Raw genomic sequence first — 24,764 nt, 5'->3', positions numbered from 1 at the left:
GTTTACCAGGTTGATACAAATTAAAACCTGGTGTCAGTGCTGGGTCTGAGGTCACTCAGCAAAAGTCCCAGGGTACTACTCCATTGCCAGTTTCCACTATTAGATGCCCACATACCTTTGTGGTGGGATGGATTCTCAGGTAGTCATCAGGATGAGGCTAGCAGAGTTTATCAGATCAAGATTTGGACATGTAAAGGGAGGGCCATGCATAAGAATGGTGGTGCAGGTCCGATATGTGAGGGGAAAATGGCCCCTTCTCTAGAGCCATGGAAATGTTTGTCCAGGATTCTGCCTGGATCTCCTTCAGAACTGGAGCTTAGTATGGCGGGGCTGTCTGGAATCAGGAGGGTGTGTCTAGTGGGTCCCCTGTCGGATGCTGTGCTGGTGAGATTTGCAGGAACAGGGAATGACCCCCGCCCCAGAACCACACAGCTTAATCTTTGACACAACCTGAGTCTGCCTGGACATCTGCACAAGGGGCCCAGGCAGCTGATTTCTCCAGAGTGTGAGGTCAGTAGTGCAGTGCAATAGGGAGTTTGGAGGATGGGGCAATTACATCCCCCCAGGCTGATGCTGTATGGAGGGGAGTGTTGACCCAAGAAAGATAGTGTTTGAGGTGTGGGAGTGGGACTCATCACAGGACCCTGGTAGTTGTCCCTTCAGCCTTCTCTCTCTGGTGCCACACAATACAATCTCCTCACATGATTCTAGTCCACTCCAAGCTGCCTTCCTTCCTCTGGAGCTGGATCTTTCTGTGATGGACCTTACTCTTAAGTGGCTGTGTCCTTTTTGTGCTGGACCTTTAAGAGGGCACTGGGTTTCTAGTAGACTCCTATCTCTTTGTGGTGGGAAAAGTTGAATGCTGCTGAGGGTCAGCTATTATTACCTTTTTCATATACTGAGAGTACTACATTTATAGTTTTGAAATAATAAAGATTATTTATTTGAGGTATGGATGAAGATGTGGACTGCCTTTTTACTTTAAATAAATTGAATAAATATTTTTTAAAAGGAGCATTAGTGTCTATAGGGAAGACCTAATAGGAGTTATCAAAGAATTATAAACCTTGTGATAATATGCTTGTTTTTGATGTGAATGTTGTTGCTCAGTCCAACCTAAAATAAAAAAGATCTGAAATGTTTTTTGTTTTGAGAAAATTAAAAGAATAATTTTTATACATTTAACATTGATAACTAATAAATGTAGATAATTTACTTCACTTATTGAAAACAACAAATGTGTATGGATCACATGACCATGTTTTGGGACATTTAAAATTTAAGTATACTGGCATTTGCTTAAATATGCTTTGAAAAATAATTACTATTAAAACTTATTGAATGACAAATGTGTGGTTTTAGGTTCCACTATTTTTAATAGTTACTAGCATCTTTTTTTGCACAGCTACTACATTTATAGAATTAAAAACTATATTAGAAAATATCACTCATCTTTATCCCTTCTATATCTAATGTATCCTTATTTCCAGTTCACATTTTTCTTCTACAATAATTTTCTGTCACCCTTTTCTATGAAGTTTATTTTCTCATCATCTTCTATGATTCATTTCTAATGAGCCTTTAAAAAATAATGTTTTTATTGACGTTCAACAGAGGAAGGGAGAGAGAGAGAGAAACATCTATGAGAGAGAAAATCGATTGGCTGCCTCCTCTTCAACCCCACTGGTGATCAAGCCCACAACCCGGGCATGCGACCTGACTGGGAATCGAACCAGTAACCTCCTGGCTTATGGGTTGATGCTCAACCACTGAGTGACATCAGCCGGACTCTAATGAGCCTTTTTTTAAAAATTAGCTATTTAGGTGGCTGTGTATGTTTCTGCCCATCTAATATAATTCAAGTATTATTTGCTCCCATGGTTCACTCCCACTCTGTGTAGCTTTAAAAAATAGTTGAGTTTCTATTTCCTCTACGTGGCAGGTGAAAGAATTATATTTATCATTATTGGCAGAGAATATTGATTTTACAAGAACACACAACAATATCCATTTCTCTCATTGTGTTAAGAATTGCATTTAAACATATGATTTTAGATTTTAACATTGTAATATATAACATTTCTATCTTTTCAATTTTCTGTTATTGTAATACTAGAGGCCCGGTGCACGAAATTTGTGCATGGGGGGAGGAGGGCGGCAGGGAGGGTGTCCCTCAGCCCAGCCTGCACCCTCTCCAATCTGGGACCCCTTGTGAGATAACTGGCAGTCGGACATCCCTCTCACAATCCAGAACTGCTGGCTCCTAACCGCTCTCCTGCCTGCCTGATTGCCCCTAACTGCTTCTGCCTGTCAGCCTGATCGTCTCTAACTGCTCCCCTGCTGGCTTGATTACCCCTAACCACCCCGCACCCGAGACCCAGGATTCCCTCCTCCAGCCGACCACAGGCACCTGGAATCCGGGCTTCCCTCCCTCTGGTCAGCCATAGGCGCCCAGGCTGGCTGCAGCCTCAGGGGATGGAAGTCAGGTGGCTTTGCCTGGGCTGCAGCCGCAAGTGCTGGTGCCCAGGACCACGGGGTGGGCGGCTTCTCTGTCTCCCAGGCCACAGCCAGCCGCAGGTACTGGTGCCTGGGACTGCGGGGTGGGCGGCTTCTCTGTCTACCAGGCTGTAGCCAGCCGCAGGTGCTGGTGCCTGGATCACAGGTGGGCCGCTTCTCCATCTTCCCTCGGATGCAGTGGGGGCGACTTCTCCGGCTGGCTGTGACCTGGGATCACAGGGCAAGCGGCTTCTTCATCTCCTGGGCTGCAGCCAGCCTCAGGCACTTGCACCCGGTTTCTTGTCTCCCCAGGACGTGGGGTGGGTGGCTTCTCCAGCTGGCTGCAGTCTGGGATCACAGGGCAGGCGGCTTCTTCGTCTCCTGGGCCGCACCCAGCCTCAGGGGCTGAGGCCTGGTTTCTCAGTCTCCCCCAGGACATGGGGCAAGCGGACGTGAGGTTTCTGCTGCTGGCTGCGGCTTGGGATCACAGGGCAGGCAGCTTCTTCATCTCACGGGCTGCAGCCAGCCTCAGGTACTGGGGCCCGGTTTCTCCGTCTCCCCCAGGACGTGGGGCGGGCGGACATGGGGAGGGCGGCCATGGAGCGGGCGGCTTCTCCAGCTGGCTGTAGCCTGGGATCAAGGGGCAGGCAGCTACTTCATCTCCTGGCTGCACCCAGCCTCAGGTGCTAGGGCCCGGTTTCTCAGTCTCCCCTAGGATGTGGGGCAGGCGGATGTGAGGCTTCTCAGGCTGGCTGTGGCCTGGGATCACGGGGCAGGGGGCTTCTTGGTCTCCCTGGCTGCAGCGAGCCTCTGGAGCTGGCGCCTGACTTCTTCGACTCCCACAGGCCCAGAGCGGCTGGGGGGCGGGGCTGCCGCCAGCTTTTCAGTTTAATTTGCATACTCACTCTGATTGGCTGTTGGGTGTAGTGGAGTGATGGTAATTTGCATATTTCTATTTTATTAGTGTAGCTTAGTTTTTCATGTATCCCTGTGACTTGAATTAATTTTTGTAGCCTAGATACAACATAAATAATGTTTCATAGGTCTTGTTTTTGTGATAGTTTGGTAATTAGTTCAAAACAGCCCCTACCATCTGACCAGTGATGCTCAGTGGTTGAGCATTGACCTATGAACCTGGAGGTCACAGTTCGATTCCCAGTCAGGGCACATGCCTTGGTTGCAGGCATGATCCCCAGTAGGAGGGGTTCAGGAGGCAGCCAATAGATGATTCTCTCTCATTGATGTTTCTATCTCACTCTCCCTCTCCCATCCTCTCTGAAATCAATAAAAATAAAAAGAATGCTATCATCATTAATATTTTTTAAAAGTTTATAATCTATAGACAATTTAAATTATATCCCTAGCCAGTTCTATTCATTGCTGAACTTTAACTGATCTCAGAATATTTTTATGCCAAATTTAGTATTTTTGCCATTAAATGATTTCTTCCCTTCTAAAATACATTTTTATTGCTCACCTGTCCTAAATGTAGATAATTATAAATTTTTATTTATAGTGTTACAATGCTTGAATTTGAGTGAGTTCAAAAAATCAAAATTAATCTTGCAAAAGGATATATTCCTTAGAGCAGTGGTTCTCAACCTTTCTAATGCCGTGACCCTTTAATACAGTTCCTCATGTTGTGGTGACCCCCAACCATAAAATTATTTTCGTTGCTACTTCATAACTGTAATTTTGCTACTGTTAATGACTCGTAATGTAAATATCTGTGTTTTCCGATGGTCTTAGGCTCTACAGCACCGGTTCTCAACCTGTGGGACCCTGAGAACCGCTAGCAGGGTCGCCTAAGACCATCGGAAAACACAAATACTTACATTACGATTCATAACAGTAGCAAAATTACAGTTATTAAGTAGCAACGAAAATAATTTTATGGTTGGGGGTCACCACAACATGAGGAACTCTATTAAAGGGTCGGGGCATTAGAAAGGTTGAGAACCACTGCCTTAGAGGATTTGATGTAATTTGTAGATTTTTCCTTTTCACACTGTGTTGTGTTTTAGATTCCAACTTTATTAATGAATCTAAAATGCTAATTAACATTGTAACCAGCAGTAGAAACATTTATTTTTAGGTTTTCACACATTCCTTAGAATATTTTTGTTTGTTTGTTGTTTGTCTTGATTTAAAGGAATTTATCTGGGGTAAGATTACCCTTGCATATCACAAAGTACCACCTAGAATTCCTTCTTTGACTGTATACTACTTCACTGTTATTTTTTTATTATTTTTATTTTTTTGTTTTTTAAATTTTTTAATTGATTTTTAGAGAGAGAAAAAGGGACAGGGAGAGAGAGAAACATCTACAGTATTGGCTGCCTCTTGAATACCCTCTACTGGGGACCAAGCCTGCAACCTGGGCATATGCCCTGTCTAGTAATCAAACCAGCAGCTTTTCAGTACAACGCCCAACCAACTGAACCACACGGGTCAGGCCACTACTGAACTGTTCTTTACCTAGCTACTAATGGAAGGTAAATGCAGTGTTAGCTCTCAGCTCAAAGAAGCCATGTATGTCCTCCAAATAGAAGCAAGTAAAAAACTTCTTATGTTAGTTCAGTGATTATTTTCTTAAAGCAGCTTGCCACTTGTTTATTAGTTCATACTATTTTTATCAATATCTTTGATTAAAAAAGTTTATACTAGTACTTGGTGGATTTAACTATCCTAGGAAAGTAACAAGAAGATATTGTGCAGAATTATTAATCAAAAGGAGTGAGAAAAGAGATCAGCAAATAAAATATCAAGTAGATAACTCATAAATGTTCAAAGTCTGAAGCCTAGTTATTTAGAAGACTTCCCCCTCTTTGTCTAAGATGCATAGATTAAGCTACTTTGTACTGACAGTTTATTGTTGAATTTTCAAAAGCTAATCTTTATCTTTCTTGTCAAAATATTGGATTATTTCTACTTGTATTTGAGTGAATTGAAATTCCCCTGAATCAGTGATCTTGTCTATATTAAAATAGCAATTCTGCAAGTCATAGTTTTACCTTCACTATAATTTCAGAAATTAAAAATAACTATTGTCTTAATATTATTACTCTGTAAATTATTTAGCCAATTCTTCACATATTCACCAACTCTACTTTTGTATGTTAGTATTAGAGGCGAGGCTATTGCTCTTTTCCTTATACTGATTTTTTTATTACATGGATTTATAAGCAGATGTTTAGCTGGCTTCTTAAAATTTGTTTGGTTATCATCCTTAAAGAAAGGGTTACAATATATGCAGGCTTTTGCAATGAATGGCTTGAGTTGACTGATTCCCATTTCATGTTCATTCCTGCTAACTTACTCTCTTCTATAGTAGTTTCTATTATGTCTTTCTTTTTAATAATTATTTTATTTGCTTTTAAGTGTTTCCTGAGAATTTTTACCTATTGTGAAAAGATGTGCTTCTGAGTATTATGTAATGTGAATAAATAAAAAAGTAATTATGAAAAATTATATTAAAGTATAATTAACAATCATGGAAAGCAAAATCAGATTTTGAGAAGTTTATTATTTTGTCTTAGAATTATAGAAATTATGTACATTACCTGTTTCATATGATTTTTTTCTGATCATATGAACATTTCAGTTTGAGAAGCATCATGTTAACCTCTAGTTCATTATAACTAATCAGGTAGTTCTCTCAACCCTTGAAATCTATCCATTCTTTCTTTCTGCTCGCTTTACTAATGACTTCCCTGTCCTCTCCCAAAACATCTTTCTTCTCCCATCTTTTGGTTTGGTTGATGTACATGAAATGTAAATACAGATGGAAGCCTTTATGTTATAGAGCATCATTCAGTGAAAACTTCCAGAGGGCTAGAAAAGCAGGACGTGTGCATCAAGGTATCTGCAGTTTGTGGAAGCCTTACGTATTAAAGGACCAGGTTGATGCAACTGAATTGTATAGTCTTGTACTTAAAATACAGTATCGGTAACTGGATTAGGGAAATGTATTAATCCAGAATAAATAAAACAGGTGCTTATTTTTACTTTGAGTATCACAGAGTAAAAGATTAAAAATTAATGTACATAGCAAAATTTTACTTAGGAGAATTCTTAAGTACATAAAATATGTTTTGTAGGTAAGTGGATTTCAACTTTTTTCCCTTTCTGCTCCAATATAACTCATACACATCAATTATCAAAATGCTAGTGAGTGTGGTGTCGGGGAGAATTCAGAATTTACTGTTGTGAAGGGCATTGTAGTTTGACCCACTCCCTGGAATAATTCTGACATTCCCACCCACCCCACATAGTACATACACACTGCTACGTCTCCTTTTTAAAAGTCACTATTTAAACATGTATTTTTTCCTAATAATCTTAGATATTTTATTACCTCAATCCTTCTGCATTTGGGGGTTCAGCATAATTTTAATGTATGCCCATACAAAGAAGAATAAATGTATCATTAAATCTCAAAATTGTTTGGTACCAAGCTACACTGCTTTGCCTATGGTGCATATTCTTTGCACCTCACTGTGACTCTTCCTAGTGAAACTCTACTAGATTCAAGGCTAGTGAGGAATCTGGAGTAATGGAAATTGGATTCTTTATGTTAACCATCTTTCTGTAATTACCAATTTATATTTATTTCATTATATATTTTAGTAGTCAATATGTAGGTTTGATTTGAAATTCTTTTCTATCTATAGTGTTTTTATAGTTGATGTCTGAAGATTTTATCTATCCTATATAATAAAACCCTAATATGACCAGTCGCTATGACACACACTGACGACCAGGGGGCAGACACTCAAGTCAGGACCTGCCCCCTGGTGGTCAGTGCACTCCCACAGGGGGAGTGCCACTCAGCCAGAAGCCAAGCTCACGGCTGGCGAGTGCAGTGGTGGTGGCGGGAGCCTCTCCCACCTCCGCTGCAATGCTAAGGACCAGCGAGCCCGGCTTCTACCTGAGTAGTGCTCCCCGAGGACATCCCCCGGGGGTCCCAGACTTCGAAAGGGTGCAGGCTGGGCAGTGCATGAATGTCGTGCACCGGACCTCTAGTATATATAAAAGCCTAAGCAACCATTCGACGTTTCAACTGGTAGGTATGATGCACACTGACCACCAGGGGGCAGATGCTCAATGCACAGGCATGGAAACATGGAATAGACTGATGAATCTCAGAGGGAAGGAGGGAGCGGGGAGGGTGGGAAGAGATTAACCACAGATTTTACATGTGTACTAGAGGCCCAGGGCACAGATTTGTGCACCAGTGGGGTCCCTTGGCCTGGCCTGTGCCTTCTCGCAATCTGGAACCCCTTGGGGGATGTTGGACTGCCGGTTTCGGCCCGATCCCCACAGGCCACGCCAAGGGACCCCACTGGTGTACGCATGCACCGGGCCTCTAGTTTTGAATAAAAGGCAGATTTTATTCCTTATAAAACTAAACTTTAAAATAGAAAATTTAGCTACATTTATATCTATAATAAGTAAATATTAAGAACTCTTAGATTATTTATACTAAAGAAAGATAATAATTCATTACTTTTGACTTTGAAATTAATACTTAGAATTATATAAAATTATGGACAAATAGTTCTCTCCTACAATAGTTTATCATTCTTTATTTATTTTTTTTTTTGGTTTTCTTTGAATACTGTTTCATCTGGTTGTTAAAAATGTGATTAACTTGTGGGTTTCTTCCCCCCAGATAATTTAACTGTAGTACTGGTTTTGTATTTAGAATTAAGGTTTTTTTGGCTTTTGGCAAAATGATGATGTATTACATCAACATAACCCTATAATTTACTGTGCTGGGAAAACTAATTCAGTCTTAATGGTACCTAAACAATCTGCACTCTTTATTGTCTGTCTAAGCCAAAAGTTAGATATGCACAGGGCACTAGTAGCATGCCTAGAAGATATCCAAGCCTTGAAAATGGGTTTATAAAAGAAGATGCATGGAAGAGTTGGTGAGCTTCATTCCTTCATAATAGTCAGTGCACTTATTGGGCATCTGATCTAAATAATATTTAAATATTGTTTCCTAGCAAAAAAATTTCATGGAACAGATGCAGTTTATTATGGAGATCTTTTATATTATGTACTAGGGGCCCGGTGCATGAAATTCGTGCACTGGGGGGGGGGTGTCCCTCAGCCTAGCCTGCCCCCTCTCACATACTGGGAGCCCTCAGGGGATGTCCTACTGACGGCTTAGGCCCGCTCCCTGAAGGGAGCGGGCCTAAGCCACAGTCTGGCCTCCCTTTGTGGGAGATGAGTGGGCTGATCAGGGGAAGGCACCAGCCCCATCACCCCGTTGCTGCAGCCACTGCCAGTCACCGTAGCCACCAATGTGTTTTCATCAACACGGACTCCAGTTCCTTCACCATGAAAAAATGACAACTTTCTTTAGGCATTTTCAAGATGTGTCTTTCATAAGATATGACATTTCTTTCTTTTTTTTTTTACTCCTCACCTGAGGATATGTTTCCATTGATTTTTAGAGAGTGTAGAAGAGAGAGAGAGGGAGAGACAGAGAAAAACATCAGTGTGAGAGGGACACTTTGATTGGTTGCCTCCTGCATGAGCCCTGACCTGGGCCCCAGCCAGGGAGGAGCCTGCAACCTAGGTACATGCCCTTGATCAAAATCCAACCTGGACCCTGCGGTCGGCAGGCCTAGGCATTATCCACTGAGCCAAACTGGCTAGGGCAGGATATGACATTTCTTAGCCCTCTAACAGCAGACCTTTGTTATTTCTCCAGGAGTGTGGTGGAAAAAACCTAGATCGCCTTTTTTGATTCTTATACCCAAGCTACTAAGAATATTACCAGTGGCATACAGGGAGCTTAGCCAATGAGCGGTCAGAAAAGGTGTTTCCTCTGTAGTTCACTCCAATCCAATCACCTCTGATCACCGGCTCCGCCCCAGCCAAGGCCTAAAGCCTCGGGGCCTGGGCAGGGGCCCCCCAACTCCCTCCGATCGCTGGCCCCACCCCTGCCAAAGCCTAAAGCCTCGGGGCCTGGGCAGGTATCCCCCAGCTACCTCTGATCACAGGCTCCACCCCTGCCCAGGAGCCCACTGACTCAGGCCCTTCCCAGGTTGCTCAGGACCCACACAGGGCCTACCTCGGAGTGATCTGGGTGCCAAGAAAGTTCCCGGGACCCAGGCTGCTGGGCATCTACGTATGCAAATTAACCACCATCTTTGTTGGGTTAATTTGCATACTCACTCTGATTGGCTGTGGGCATAGCAGAGGTACAGTCAATTTACATGTTTGTCTGTTATTAGGTATGATATACTATTCTCTTTAATATGTTTTGGAATTAATGTGTTAACTTTTTAAAATATATTTTTATTGATTTTGGAGAGGAGGGGACAGAGAGAGACAGAAACATCAATGATGAGAGAAAATAATTGATTGGCTACCTCCTGCACGTCCCACACTGGGGATCAAGCCCGCAACCCAGACATGTGCCCGGGCTGGGAGTCAAACTGTGACCTCCTGGTTCATAGGTTGACGCTCAACCACTGAGCCACACCAGCTGGACTAATGTGTTAATTTTAATTCTAGGATTCTTAATCATTCAACTTCTGTTACAAGAAACAAGCCAAAAGAAAATGTGGAATGCGAAAAGAGGTATAAAATTTTTTTAGTCCTTATATTTAATATTTTATGAGACTTGATGCTCTGACAGTGATGTTCCTGTATGTGGATTTTAATTAAATAAATGATATTGATTTAATATAACTAGATAGTTTAAAGAGGAAAAGTGTTACAGCATGAGTTAAATTTACTTTTGGTATAAGCAAATTGAAAAAATGCTGATTTGATCTCCTTTTGTGCTCATACATGCATTTTGTCTTGATGATAGAATCATTTATTCATTTATTAATTCAGCAAACATTTAGTGTATTACTACTACTGCCAGGAATAATGTGTTTCTTCATCATTGATTGTGTTTATTCTCTATGTTATTATTTACTTTTTTTCTTTGCAATTGGGTTTTACTGAGTTCTTCTATATGAATACATATTCTAAGTCCACATATATTAATTCCAGAGAACTAAACACCTTCAAAGTTTCTATTTATTCTTTTTGGTGGTTTGAAAATCTACATTAGACTCAACTCCAGAGTCATTCCTATGGGAGTGGAAAGGACCAAGGCTGTGAGTGGGTATAGATGTATACATTGAGAGAATTAACATTTATTGAATGCTTGTTATATGCATAACTCTTCTGAGTGCTTTAAATGCATTATCTCACTCAATCCTCATCAATAACTCTATGACTTTGTTACTGTTGTCCTCCCCATTTTATAAGACTGAGACTCAGAAATTATCATAACTTGTTCAAGGTCACACAGCTAATAAGTGGTACAGTGAGGTTTCAAACCCAGTTTTCCGGTTCAAGAATCCCTAGTGTGGTTTTAACCACACTCTTGTTAACATGGTAATAAGAATACTTTGGCCCTAGCCAGTTTGGCTCACTGGATAGAGCATTGGCCTATGGACTGAAGGGTCCCAGGCTCTATTCCTGGTTAAGGGCACATGCTCAGGTTGCGGGCTCATCCCCACTAGGGGGCGTGCAGGAGGCAGCCAATCAATGATTCTCTCTCATCATTGATATTTCTATCTCTCTCTCCCCCTTCCTTCCTCTCTGAAATCAATACAAATATATTTTTTTAAAGAAGAAAAGAATACTTTGTTTCCTTCAGATCTACTCATACCACTGATGTCTTTTCCTAGCTACTTCACAGTCCAAGTTTTACTTATTTTCCCCCATACCTATTTTTCTCCTATATATTGTGCCTGAGTGAATGTACCACTATATAGTCACTCAAGTCAGCAACTTTGGAATCATTAGATATTCATCTCTCTTATGCACCCCTCCCTGTCCAGTCACAGAAAATTATAGCTTCTTAACATTACCAGCGTCTATTTCAGCCTCTCCATTGCAATTGTGTTGGTTCAGGCCCTACCTTTTCCCACCTGGATTACTGCAACAGCTCCCAACATACCTCCTACCTTCAGTTTTGCCCACCTTTAAATCTATATTCTGCACTGATATAAGAGTGATGGTTCTTAGACACAAATCTGATTATACGACTCCCATTTATTATTTTCTAATGGTTCTTTCTAACTTTTAGGATAAAGCTTAAAGTGTTTGGCTTAACCCAGATTGAAGTGAGTTTCTGCCTACCTTCAGAGCCTCATCTCATGAACTCTTCCACTGGCACCTCTGCAGTTAGTAACAATAATACTCTTATTTTTATTTTTAAAATATATTTTTATTGGTTTCAGAGAAGAAGGGGGAGGAAGAGAGAGATAGAAACATCAATTGATTATTGATTGGCTGCCTCCTTCATGCCCCCTACTGGGGATCGAGCCTGCAACCCAAGCATGTTCCCTGACCTGGAATCTAACCGTGACCTACTGGTTCATAGGTTGATGTTCAACCATGGAGCCACACCGGCCAGACAACACTCTTTTCTTTATTCTAGCACAGTTTCACATCTGTTTTGTATCCTGGTCTCTCTGCTGGGATTGCCCTTTCTTCTTCCCTTTTTTACTTAGGCTTTCAGAATTCAGTTCAAGGGTTAGATGATTTTTCATACCCAAGTTTAGATGCCTCTGTAGAGCTCTTAAGTTTTTTCTCTGTGTATTGTTCTTGTCTTTGTTACTTTGTCCAGTTAACTCCATCTACCTTTTTCTCCCTGGCTCCTAGCTTTGCTTCCTCAATTCAGGGAGCCCCATGGGCCCCACCTTGGTTCTCCCACTTTGGCCTGTGGCCTGGAAATTCTCTTTCCTGCAACAGTCTAAGTTAATTGTAAGGATTTTCTTGTTTGTTACCAATGTTTAAGGGATAGATGTCTTTCTTGGCCTGATATTTAATATCTTGCAAAGTATAATTTTATATATATTTTGTCTGTTCTTTTATTGTTTTCAGTCAGAGTATAAATCTGTTCACAGTTGATTCTATGCTGGCCAAATAAATGCAAAATCTAATTTTTACATTTTTTGTAATTTGTCAGTATTTAGTTTTGATTGTTTTTCCCATATGCCTTCTCCATTCCAACATTTAAAATTTTTTCAGATATTTATGTGATTTTATCTTTAGTTATATATAAATCTTTCAGTCCATTGATTTTGGTATTTGATAGGATGTTAGAAATCTAGTTTTTTCCTTTCTCCCTCCCTTCTCTTCTTTTTCTCACTCCCTTTTCTCCTTCCCCCTTTTCTTTTTTCTTTCTGTATTTTATCATTGGTTAACCAGTTGTCTTATCACTATTTGTTACATAATCTATCATTTCCACAATGCTTTTAAATTTCATTTTTATCATAAGTTGTTCTAGTTGTGGTCCTCTATGCCTGTTCCACTGAAAAATCTATAGATGTTAAAACTAGTACTAATGTATTTCTGTAACTTAATAGAATATATGTAATTTCCTAGTAGATAAGTCCCTTTATTATATAACTTTTCTTGGTCATCCATTCTTCTAAATTAACTGTGTAACTCTTTTATCAAATTTCCAAAACAAGCCCAAAAATACTTCTTGCATTTTTAAAAATTATTATTATAGTTTATTCAGCTATCAGTTTGAAGGAAAGGTTATATCTATAATATTTAATCTTTCTGTCCAAGAACTTTCCAGTCACTCAAGTTCCTTACTAGACAATTGTAGTTTTTCCATGTGGGCCTTGTGCATGTTTAGTTAAGTTTTTTCCCTAGGTATCTTCTACTTTTCCTTTCTTTTACAAATGAGGTGTTTTCTAATATATATTATAACTTGTTATAATTAACATATAGGAAAGCTCTTAACTTTTATATATTTTTCTATAACTTCTGTTAATAATAGACTTTTTGTTTTTGTTTTTTCCCCCTTAGGCAATACATTTTCTATAAATTTTGGAAATTTGTTTCTAATTTTTAAATGTTCTTTTCTTACTGTACTGTACAGAAGTTTCATAACAGTGTTGAATAATACTAGTAGGCATTTGTTTGTGTTTTTCTGAAGGAACTCCTTGTTCAAATCTGCTATCTAGCAATTGCATAAAGTTTACCTTCACAAATAAACTAGGTAAAAAGAATGTCTACCATTGCCCTATGTATCAGAATGAAATGTTATAGGCTCATAATCAGTAATTCAATAAGCAAAAAAAATTACTTGGTTTTCTTTTTTGTAGTTTTGGGTAATAATTTTGATATAATAAATATTATATGTTCTTTTTATGTCTCTAGATGTTATATTTCTTTTGGCCTCTGAAAAGTCCTTAGCGTTGTCCTGTGCTTAGGGTGACATTAAATAGGACCATTTTGATGTTTTATTTTTAAGGTTTATAATTGATTGGGGAAGTAAATGTGTTTTTGTCAACTTTAAGTTTTATATTATTAGTTCAAAACATTGGCATGAGTAAATTCTTCAGATTTCTGGTAGAAAAGAAAAAGACAATTTTATAAAATCATGTTCATTGCTTCTCAGCCTTTTGACTAAGATCCTGTGTATAATATCATATTCATAATGTATACCTAAGGGTAATTCTAAATATTTTAACATATTAAGGCATCTTTAATTTTTTAGTGTCTCAGCAGATGAAGTTAATTCACCATTATCACCACTCACATGGCAGGTAAGAGGAAATTAAATTATTATAATATCTATTATTTTGTTCTCATTTATTTAGTTAAAAGCAATTATCTTATTGCAGCCCTTAGAAAATCAGAAGGATCAAACAGATGAACAACAGTGGCCAGAATCTCAACCTATAATCTGGCAGAGTGAAGAAAGGAGGCGGAGCAAACAGATTAGAAAAGAATATTTCAAGGTACTTTATTAAAGTTGTAAAATTTACTTTATAATTAGTTTTGATTTTATCAGTTTTGTTTTATGCTAATAAGGTAGACTATAACTCTAGTTACAATATAGTAAATGTGTTATTTTATCTTAATTTCCTACATGTATGTGATACAGATAACATCATCCAGTTATATCCATGATATTTTAGTAATTAAAAATAATTAAGAATGAGTAGATCAATCTGAATTGTGGTTTGCCAAATTCTTTACAAGAAAGATGTAATGTTTGCTACACTGCTGGTTGTAGCAATAGGTAGTAATGTTTTAAAAGAATTGCCCCAAGAAGGTCAGTTATTGGATTTGTTTCAATAAATAGTCGTCATGTATTTGCAATTAGCATTTAATTGTTTCTATGTAAATACATGCTATTTATGTGGTTCTAAAAAATGATTAGCAGTATTTCCCCTGCCATTTTCTTTTCTTCTTATTACATTAGTAGATTTCTTAAGGTGGTCCTTTAACTAAATTAAAAGCTCAGACCATCTTCATTATCCCAAATTTTTAGTTAGCATAGTGTTAATGATAGACATTTGTAAATATTGTCATATTATCTATTTTTGGTTTAGGTTTGCTAATTTGCAGATGCCAGTCATAGGAATTGTTATAATCTTTAGTTCAAGTTAGAATCCATTATTGAAATTTCTGACTCAAATGAACAGTTCAAACAAGTTTCTCACCCATGAATAACAAATTATGTTGTCTTTGTTTACCTTTTATGTTTCCCAAAGCCTAATTTTTATTTAATAATAATAATAATTGCCCAGCCGGTGTGGCTCAGTGGTTGATCATTGACCTATAAACCAGGAGGTCAAGGTTCAATTCCCGGTCAGGGCACATGCCGGGTTGTGGACTCAATTCCTAGTAGGGGGTGTACAGAAGGCAACCGATCAATGATTTGCTCATCATTGATGTTTCTATCTTTCTCTGACTCTCCCTTCCTATCTGGAATCAATACAAATATATTTTTAACATAATAATAATAATTTTATCAGAATACATAGTTCTAAGCTAAATTATAGGTCACTTGAAGTTTGTCTCACTAATAAATAGGAATATATTTCATGTTTTTCTCTGTTTGCTACCAGTAGGTCTTTATGCACATTGATTTGTTTCTTTATATGGGATTATAACATATATTTGGAAGTAGTATCATATGACCAAAACAAAAATGTTATATGTCTTAGAAAGTCTGTGATAAATTTCATCCTTCAGCAAATAATTGCTGAATATTTTTAATGAGCTTCATGTTACCTGGTCAATATGAGAGATAATGAAGAAATAATACGTAGGGAAGAGGGAAAGACATTCTAAGCAGAACCCTGGTCAGTAATGGTGAAATCTATTTATCTCAACCTTTTACAGATCTGTAGTTATATTTATATATTGGCATTTATTTTAAAGTCCTCTCTTTTAGTTTATGGAGCTTTGAACAGAGGATTCAATAAAATGTAATAGATAAGACTTAATGAATGACTGATGATGTGGGGCAAATTTTAGTATTTCTAACTAATAAAAGAGATTTTACTATATTTATTTAATCTACTGGTATAATACATGCATACAAAGTCTATTTATCAAAACACTTAAGTGCCAGAACTAAGTATTTTAAAAATATCGATTTATGTAATCTTCATAACAACCCTATTAAATAAGACAATTATCAGTTTTATTTTACAGATGGGGAAATTAAGACACAGAGAGGCGATGTTCCGGTTACTTAGCTAATAAGCATCTAAGTCATGATTTGAACCCATAGTGTATGCTATGCTGCCTGTTTACTTAATGTAGATAGCCTAATAGCAAATGAACACTTTCAAATCAATGCATTTTATTGTTTTAAAAATATTTTACAGGTGAACTTCTCAATAAGGTCTTAATAGACTTTATTCACCTCACTAATTATAGATAAGAGGTGACCTTTTAAACAATAATTTGATTAATAGCATCATTTGCTGATAAGTATTTTATTTTTTATGGCTTAAACATACCTCCTATAATATTGCTATTTTATAAGTTGCTAAGAGATCAAATGAAATAATCTTTGAAGTGTCCATTACATAATCATTATTCAACAAATGCTAATTTCTTCCATACTTAATGATGGATAGATACAAAGATAAGCTTCAGTCACTGGGAAATATTTTGAGGAGATCTGTAGTTCTGCTCAGTAGTCAGAAGATGTCAGTGTTAGGACACTTGAACAAAATTGAACTATTATTTCCTAAAATGTAAAAATAATTATAAAGTTGAGATACTACTCTCTAAGTTAAGTATAAACCATTACTCAGAATGTCCAGTATTTTCATGATTAAAATATCATTGAAGCATTAAACTGTAATAATCTAATAAAAAGTATCGATTTCGATGAAGTGTCTTTCTTTCAAAAATAAAAGTTCTCTTAATTACCTTCTGATAATTCTAAGGGTTATTCATAAGATAAACTACTGAAATAAATCTGGATTTATAGTTCATTAAATATTAAAATATGCTACTCTAGAGATTTATATCAAATTATCACTTAGGCATGGTTTCTTTTGCTTTGCTGTGTTATAAAACATAGAGAGCTTTGTGCAATTTTTGCTTAACACATATAAATGACTGAACCATGGGATTTCTTTGTATTACATGGTAAATTATTTATGGTGCTGTTATTCAGTATATTTATTAAAAGTGTGTGTGTGTGTGTGTGTGTGTGTGTGTGTGTGTGTATGTGTCGCTCAGTTATCACTTCTAGTTGCCAAGAGTAATTTTGAGTAGTATGTTTTTTACAGAAGCCCCTGAAACTAAGTAAAAAATGTTTCAACATATTGGCCAGATTATGTGAGCAAGAAGTTAAATTTGGTCAGATTATATAAGTAACTCACTGTAGGAGTGTCACATTAACTCTTTCAGACTCCCTGGCCACTGTCATGTACTACTCTAGTAAATAAAATTTAATGTCCATGTTGCCAAAATAAAATCACTGCATTTCTCAAAGTAAAGCTAATCTAAGAAAGACATTACTTTATTTTAAAATCTTTTACAGAAATGTATTCATATTGTTTTAATAAGATACACAATAAAATATGAGAATCTAACCTCTTATTTATAAATTATTTTTCATGTAAATGAGTAGCTTTAATTTCTTATAAAAATGATAGCACATGAATTTTCTGAATGTATTTGACAATTGACTTTCAAAGCAAAAAAGTTAAAGAACATTAGACTATACTTAATTACTTTTAAGGATATTTGATTTATTGAAATGCCATATATATTTGCCTTCAAATGTATCTCATTACTATTGTTGTAACCAGACAACCAAGAGGTCCCGGCTGCTTGTCACCACTTGAGCCAATTTAGCAGAGACAGGGTTGAATCATATATGAGCGTTTATTCCAATAATGCCAGCAGTATGGGAGAGCAGTAGGTTATCCACAAAATCTGCTCTGACACCCCCCCCCCCTTGCCAGTTAGCTGATTATGTACACACGAGGGAGAAAATAGCTATGTGCAGGTGCGAGCTACAAGTGTAACATGGAAAGGGGAAGGTAGAGTCTGCAGTCTGGCCTTCAGGAGCTCAGAGTCTGATAACAAGGTGGCATCTTCTGTGATGTTACAAACAGCTCAGCCCCTTCCTGGGACCAGAGAATGGTCAGCGTTCCTGAGAAAAACTCCTGGAGGGGGTCAAGGTCCAGGTGCAGCAACCAAATCAAAGCGTGTCCTGTCCTTGGTCTGTGCTCAAAAATGTATTTCTTTTCTGAGTAATGGACCCATTGAGGCATCTTATCTTTTTACTGCCTTGTTTTGTCCTCCATTTTCCCAGGGTCTGTAAGAACTTTTATCTATAGTTAGTGAGGTGAATAATTACTAGACAACAGTGGCTCTATTCTCATTACATGTCCTTCCCCACTCTCATTTCCCCCTGTTAGTGTTATCATCTCATATCTATGAGATTAGTTTTATATGGAAAATGTCTTGTTGTTGAACTATATCAGTCCTGGCCTATTAAATTTTCCCCTTATGGATTTTGGCTCTGAATTCTTTCAGGGAAAAGAGGCGTCGGGTCTCTTGACTACTTCCTGCTGATGGGGGGTGGAGTCCTGAAGTCCTCCCTGTCTGACAAGTGAAGAAGGGAGTCAAAAAGGGGAAAGCGATTTTAAGTGAAGCCGATAGACCATTCATGTTTCATTGACTTAATTATGAGTCCAAACCATTGAGTCTTATTTTTAGGACACAGTGATGCAAATGGCTTCTACAGTGAGGCCCATACTGTTTGAGTAATCAATTAGTTAAGCAGGGACATAAGCATCCTACCTAATAATAGACAAATATGCAAATTGACCGCACCTTCGCTACACCCAAGCCACGCCCACCAACCAATCAGGGCGAGTATGCAAATTACCCCAACAAAGATGGCGGCTAATTTGCATATCAAGACAGCATAGAAAGAAGCCAAGAGCTGCAGAAGGGAGCAAATCTGCGGAGAAGCAAGCAAGCCGGGGGGAGGAAAAGGGAGGAGCGGAGGCGGGGCCGGGGGAGAAGGAAGGAGAGCGGGTGGGCTGGCGGAGAAGGGAGAAAAGCAGGGGGGCTGGCGGAGAAGGCAGGGTGGGGGACAAGGGTGGAGAGCAGGCGGGGCAGGGTAGAGTGCAGCAGGAAACCCTATTGCAGGATTTTTCCTGCAACGGGAACGCTAGTACATTCTATAAAACAGAACACAAAACATAAGGGTTAATGGATACAGTAAATCATAAATCAGTTGAGATTTCCAGATGTAAGGCTTCTGCCGGAATGAAATCACACAGTGACAATCTGATAGATTGCAGTTAGAACATCTCTGGTGATGTCATCAGGTGCTGAGGTCTGTATGGCATACACAGGCACAACCTAAAAAAAAACTTTGAAGACCGTTAACTGCATTGGAGTTCATTACCTACAATTGGGTATTATGGTTTCCATTGAAACACAATTTTTCTCCCTCAGATTACCCTTATTTTCATCAAAAAGCCAAATCAAGACTAATTTATTTACTGTATTAAGTTGAGTTCCTGTATTAAGTTGAGTTCCAGTTTGGCCTGATTGTTTGCATAAACACAACAGGAATGGCAATTGATTATATAGGCTTTTAAAATCTGCTTTGCTGGATCTGACAAGAAAGTTAACTCTCAGGGCAAAGAAGCCAGGCCACACAGTTGCCATCAGGCTTTGCCTGCAATACCGATAGGGTTGGGTAAATTCCTCAAGTTTTTGAGGTCCCCACAAGTGTCTTGAGGTTTCTTCTTGCTGTCTCTCAGGAAAGTAATCTTTGTTCCTTACCTGGAAAGATTGCCATGAACCATGTGACCAAGCAAGGTACCAGGCTATTTATCTAAGGGGCTTATCGGCTTCAAAGTCAGTCTTCATTCCTTAGCGCTTTCTGGTGACATCCAGAGTCCTGGGATGTCTCTCTCAGACATGACAGTCCAGCAAAGTGTTGGTTAATAAAACCACATTTGGAAACTTCCTTATGTCCTGTTATGAAGAAAACAGATCTTATTGGGTTTATGCAAACAAACATATTGCCATGAGAACAATAATACTCATTAAGAGTTTCCAAATCAGGTATGGAGAAAAATATAAATGCCTCAATATTGCTTATGAAAGTATAATTTATTAAAGAAATTATACTTTAAGAAAAGTAACAAGTTTCCTTATGTCTGGAAAATAAGAAGGTTAAAAATCAATAATACTTTCAAAAATTATAAAAACTATAATTATTTTTAATTCATTCAGTCCTATAGTCATATTCTTTTTTTCCTGATTTTTCTTGCCAGTATTTATATAAATCCAGATACTCTATAGAGTTTTAATAATTGTCATCCAGTTCGAGGGGCTGATCTGAAAGTTTATTCTCCGAGATTTGTAGCTTAAAATAAATCAGATTCCTTTCCATGGATCTTTCAGAAGATGTAACATTTTTGTAAATGTATCAGAGTAAAACAATGACTGTTTGTAAATGACAAAAATATTTTTAAATGACACAGTTATAGATTTAATTACAATGCAATTCACATGGTATCCTTCCCTTTTAACATACTGGAAAAGAACCAAACCAATACTGTATTAGTTTACTTTAGATGTATTTATCTAATTAGATTTACTATTTAGTATACCTATAATTTCCTTTTAAGATTTCTTCTCACAGCCCTTTTATGATTTTTACAAACCTTTGTACCCATTTAGAAATAACCAGTTTTAGAATAACCTACTTTCTTTTTTTCCTTTAAAATGCATCTCCATACCTCATTCCTTCTATTATCAAAACTATATAACTTCTTTCCAATTATTTTAGAATTCTTAACTTTTAGAAACAATTTTTACATGACAAGTAAGTAATTAACATTTCTCAAATTAACAATACATTCACATTTTAAGAGACATATTTCAAATAAAAATGTAAGATATATTCATTAATACATTTAAATCCATTCTCCAGCTTCTCTGCAATAAGAAGCCCAAAGTAGGCAAACTCAGATCAATTAATATTTCAGTATCTTGTTATTTCAAAATATCTAGATATTTAATAATTTTTTAATATTTAACTCAGCAAGACTCTAAAGTTTTAAGCTATCTAAGTTACTAAAGACTTTGGAAAACTATGTTTAGATAAATATAATTATATTGTAACGCTTTATTAAAACCCTTCATTTTAGTTATATCTATTCATTATGTCTTAACAACTCTGCGATTTTAAAGCCAATTATTACCCAAGACATTTTCTTGGCAAATTTTGTAACAAGGATAACATGACCTTGAAAACTTTTAGGAGGCTGGAGAAAAGGTGAGTGGGAGGGGGGTTTAAAAGATTTATTTCCCATATACTTATTTATTTTTTCCTGAGTAGAATCCTTATGATGTAACAACATGATATCTTGCATATAAGAAGAGATCTTATCACCCTTTAAAACAAACAAAAACAACCTCTAAAGTAAATAAATGAGTATTCTCAAAAGAAGGGACTGGGACACTAGCCTTAGAATCTTATCTCATACCAACCTGCAGAGCAAATGACCTTCACAAGGTCTGAGTGGCACAAAGCCCAAACAGCAGAGACAGGATTCCCAATGTTCATAAAACAGTGAAGTGCAAACCAAGTCCCCAAAAGATAAGAAAGAAAATAACATCTGTAACCAAAGTTATATTACAGAAAGACAAGAACTCTTACTGGCGGCCGATGCCTTGAGAGGGGAGAGCAGGGAGTGTCCCTGAGATCAAGAACTCTTGGCAGCTGCTGGGAAGTTCCTGCTATCCCTGCCATGGGTTCAGCTACTGGAGCCCCCAGCCAAGTGGAATGTGCCCCATCTTTAAATTAAATTAGACAACAAAGAGACACAAAGCAACCACCAACAGAGACATTCTATGTTCAATATTTACAGGCACTCACAGCCACAGACAAGAGCTTCAGACCATACTCTTTGTCCAGCCACAGAAACCTCAGAATGCCCTGCGTTTAAAAAACAAAATGAAACACCGAAGCAGAGCAATGTCTCCTCCCAGAGTAGATCAGACTAAGGGCTCGGAGACCAGACAAGGACCGCTGGAGGTCTCTTGTCACCAGGACCTGATCAGGCTCGCCCAGTAAATACATGCCTTATGCACTATATGCTTCCTTACAAAGAAGCCCAGACAAGAAGCAACAATACTTCTCATGCCATATAAACACACTTGATTCCTCCTCCTGTCATACAAAAACGCTTGATTCAACTTAGGTGGGAGGACAAGGATTGCTGGAGCTGACAGTGGACTCCACAGGAAAATTCCTGATAGTGCTGCAAGTAAAAAATGTCCCAATTTTAGCCCCAGGAACCCACCAGTCCCCGCAGCCAGCAGGATCTCCAGTACTCACCTCGGAAGAAATCCCACTGGGGGTCCCAACAGAGTCGCCACATATATGTAACCGGACAACCTAAGGGTCTGGGCTACCTGTCACTACTTGAGCCAATTAAGCAGAGACAGGGTTGAATCATATATGAGCGTTTATTCCAATAATGCCAGCAGTATGGGAGAGCAGGCGAAGTCACCCTGGAAATTCTGCTTTGACCCCCCCCCCCCACCCACCTTGCCAGTTGGCTGGTTATATACACACTATGGAGAAGGTAGCTATGTGCAGGTGCGAGCTACAAGTGTAACATGGAAAGGGGAGGGTAAGAAAACTTATCTGTAGTTAGTGAGGTGAGTAATTAATTATTAGACAACTGTGGCTCTATTCTCATTACATGTCTTTCCCCACTCTCAACATTATAGTGACTCATAAAATACATCTAATTTCATAAATACAGTACAATATTTTAATTTAAAGACTAACCTCCAAGGTAAGTATATATATATATATATATATATATATATATATATATATATATATATATATATTAGAGGCCCAGTGCATGAAATTCGTGCATGGGGTGTGTGTCCCTCAGCCCAGCTTGCACCCCCTCCAATATGGGACCCCCTTGGTAGGATCGGGCCTAAACGGGCAGTCGGACATCCCTCTCACAATCCAGGACTGCTGGCTCCCAACTGCTCGCCTGCCTGCCTTCCTGATTACCCCTAACTGCTTCTGCTTGCCAGCCTGATCAACCCCTAACCACTCCCCTGCCAGCCTGATTGATGCCTAACTGCTTCCCTGCCAGCCTGTTTGCCCCTAACTGCCCTCCCCTGTAGGCCTGGTCACTCCTAACTGCCCTCCCCTGCAGGCCTGGTCCCCCCCAACTTCCCTCCTCTGCTGGCCTGGTCACCCCTAACTGCCCTCCTTGCAGGCTTGATCGCCCCCAACTGCCCTCCCTTGCAGGCCTGGTCCCTCCCAACTGCCCTCCCCTGCTGGCCATCTTGTGTCCACATGGGGGCAGCCATCTTTGACCACATGTGGGCAGCCATCTTGTGTGTTGGAGTGATGGTCAATTTGCATATTACTCTTATTAGATAGGATATATATATTTATGTATTTATTTATGATCATAGTTACTGTTATAATGGAATAAGGAAGCCAAGTGGGCTTGTGAAATAACCTGCTTTATTCTGAGTCAGAGTTTGTGCACACTTACTGTCTTGCCTGTGAAATTAATGTAAGCTTCAAAGATGAACTAACCTTTCTGTTTCTGAACAGGCCTTTATTGTGGTTTTTAAGTTTGGCTATAATAAAACTTTAGTTATTCAGACTAATATTAACTGAGGACAACTGAGTAGAATTAATAAAAATTTGGCCTTATAGAATATTTTCAAAGCTATGTTTATATTATGTTTTTGGACCTTTAAATATATACAGTAATAAAAACTTAGTAGCATCTTTCTAAGTTTTCATGTATAACAGGCATTTTTAATTAGAATAGTAGTTAAGTAACATTAATACAAGACTTATTATTTATTGACTGTATAATCCTGTTTCTTTCAATTATCAATTATCCACTCGTTTTTCTATGTCTTTTTTACCTCTTTACCTTCCGTCTTATAAATAAGCTCAGATCTTTACCATTATCCCAGATTCCCCTTTCAGCTCTTGCCATATCTCTTCACATAAACCTACTAAAGGAAAAATCCAGTGTAGTGTTTGACAGAGATGACCACATCTTTCTTTTTGAAACTCCTTTCTTGATTTGTACCTCACATTTTTCTTCCCTGATTTGTCTGTTTTCTTTTTTATGTTCTTATCTAAGTTTTCTTCTGCTTTCTCTTTAAGGTCTCATTCTTTTTTTATTACTCTGAAAACTCTCTGACTCCAGATGTCTCTTATATTCATCTGGGTCTGAACTTCTTCTGGTCTCCAAACCTGTGTTTCTAATTGTCTTGGTGCCCTACTCGTATTTCACATTCAATATGTCTCGCCTACCTGGCCCTTCACCATGGAACTTGCTCCTCCTTTCTATTCTATTTTTTAAAAAATAAAAAATATTTTTATTGACTTTTAGAGAGAGAGTAAGGGAGAAGGAGAAGGAGAGGAAGAGGGAGAAGGAGAGGGAGAGAGAGAGAAACCAAAACTTCGACTGGCTACCTCCTTCATATCCGCTATGGGATCAAGCCTGCAACCTGGACATGTGCCCTGATGGGGAATCTAACCCACAACTTTTCAGTGCATGCGACTATGCCCAACTAACTGAGCCACACCAGCCAGGTCTGCTCCTTTCTATTCTTTTTTTTTAAATGTATTTTTATTGATTATAGAGAGGAAGGAAGTGGGAGAGAGATAGAAACATCAATGATGAGAGGGAAACATTGATTGACTGCATCCTGCATGCCCCACACTGGGGATCGAGCCTGCAACCTGGGCATGTGCCCTGGCCGGGAATGAACCTTAACCTCCTGGTTCATAGGTCAACGCTCAACCACTGAGCCATGCCGGAGGGCTTTATTTATTTTTGTTAATGGTAGTGGTATCTGCTTTATTGTCTAAACTTTACACCTCAGTCCTACTTGTCTTTTCCTCTCTCATTCCCTCA

The 24,764-nt window shown here is 38.4% G+C and overlaps 1 protein-coding gene across 1 annotated transcript in view; it reads left to right on the top strand.

Moving 5' to 3' along the window:
- LRCH2 (leucine rich repeats and calponin homology domain containing 2) overlaps nt 1-24,764 on the top strand; it is a 127,230-nt gene that overhangs the window by 86,156 nt on the left and 16,310 nt on the right. Inside the window, exons 12-14 of the mRNA XM_079765471.1 lie at nt 10,033-10,098; nt 14,042-14,090; nt 14,169-14,285. Coding sequence (XP_079621597.1) covers nt 10,033-10,098; nt 14,042-14,090; nt 14,169-14,285 — 232 coding nt within the window. The remainder of the gene's footprint in view (nt 1-10,032; nt 10,099-14,041; nt 14,091-14,168; nt 14,286-24,764) is intronic.

The sequence above is a fragment of the Cnephaeus nilssonii genome, assembly GCF_951640355.1.
Source record: "Cnephaeus nilssonii genome assembly, chromosome: X".
NCBI classification, from domain to species: Eukaryota; Metazoa; Chordata; class Mammalia; order Chiroptera; family Vespertilionidae; genus Cnephaeus; species Cnephaeus nilssonii.
This window is presented reverse-complemented; position numbering and strand designations above follow the sequence as displayed.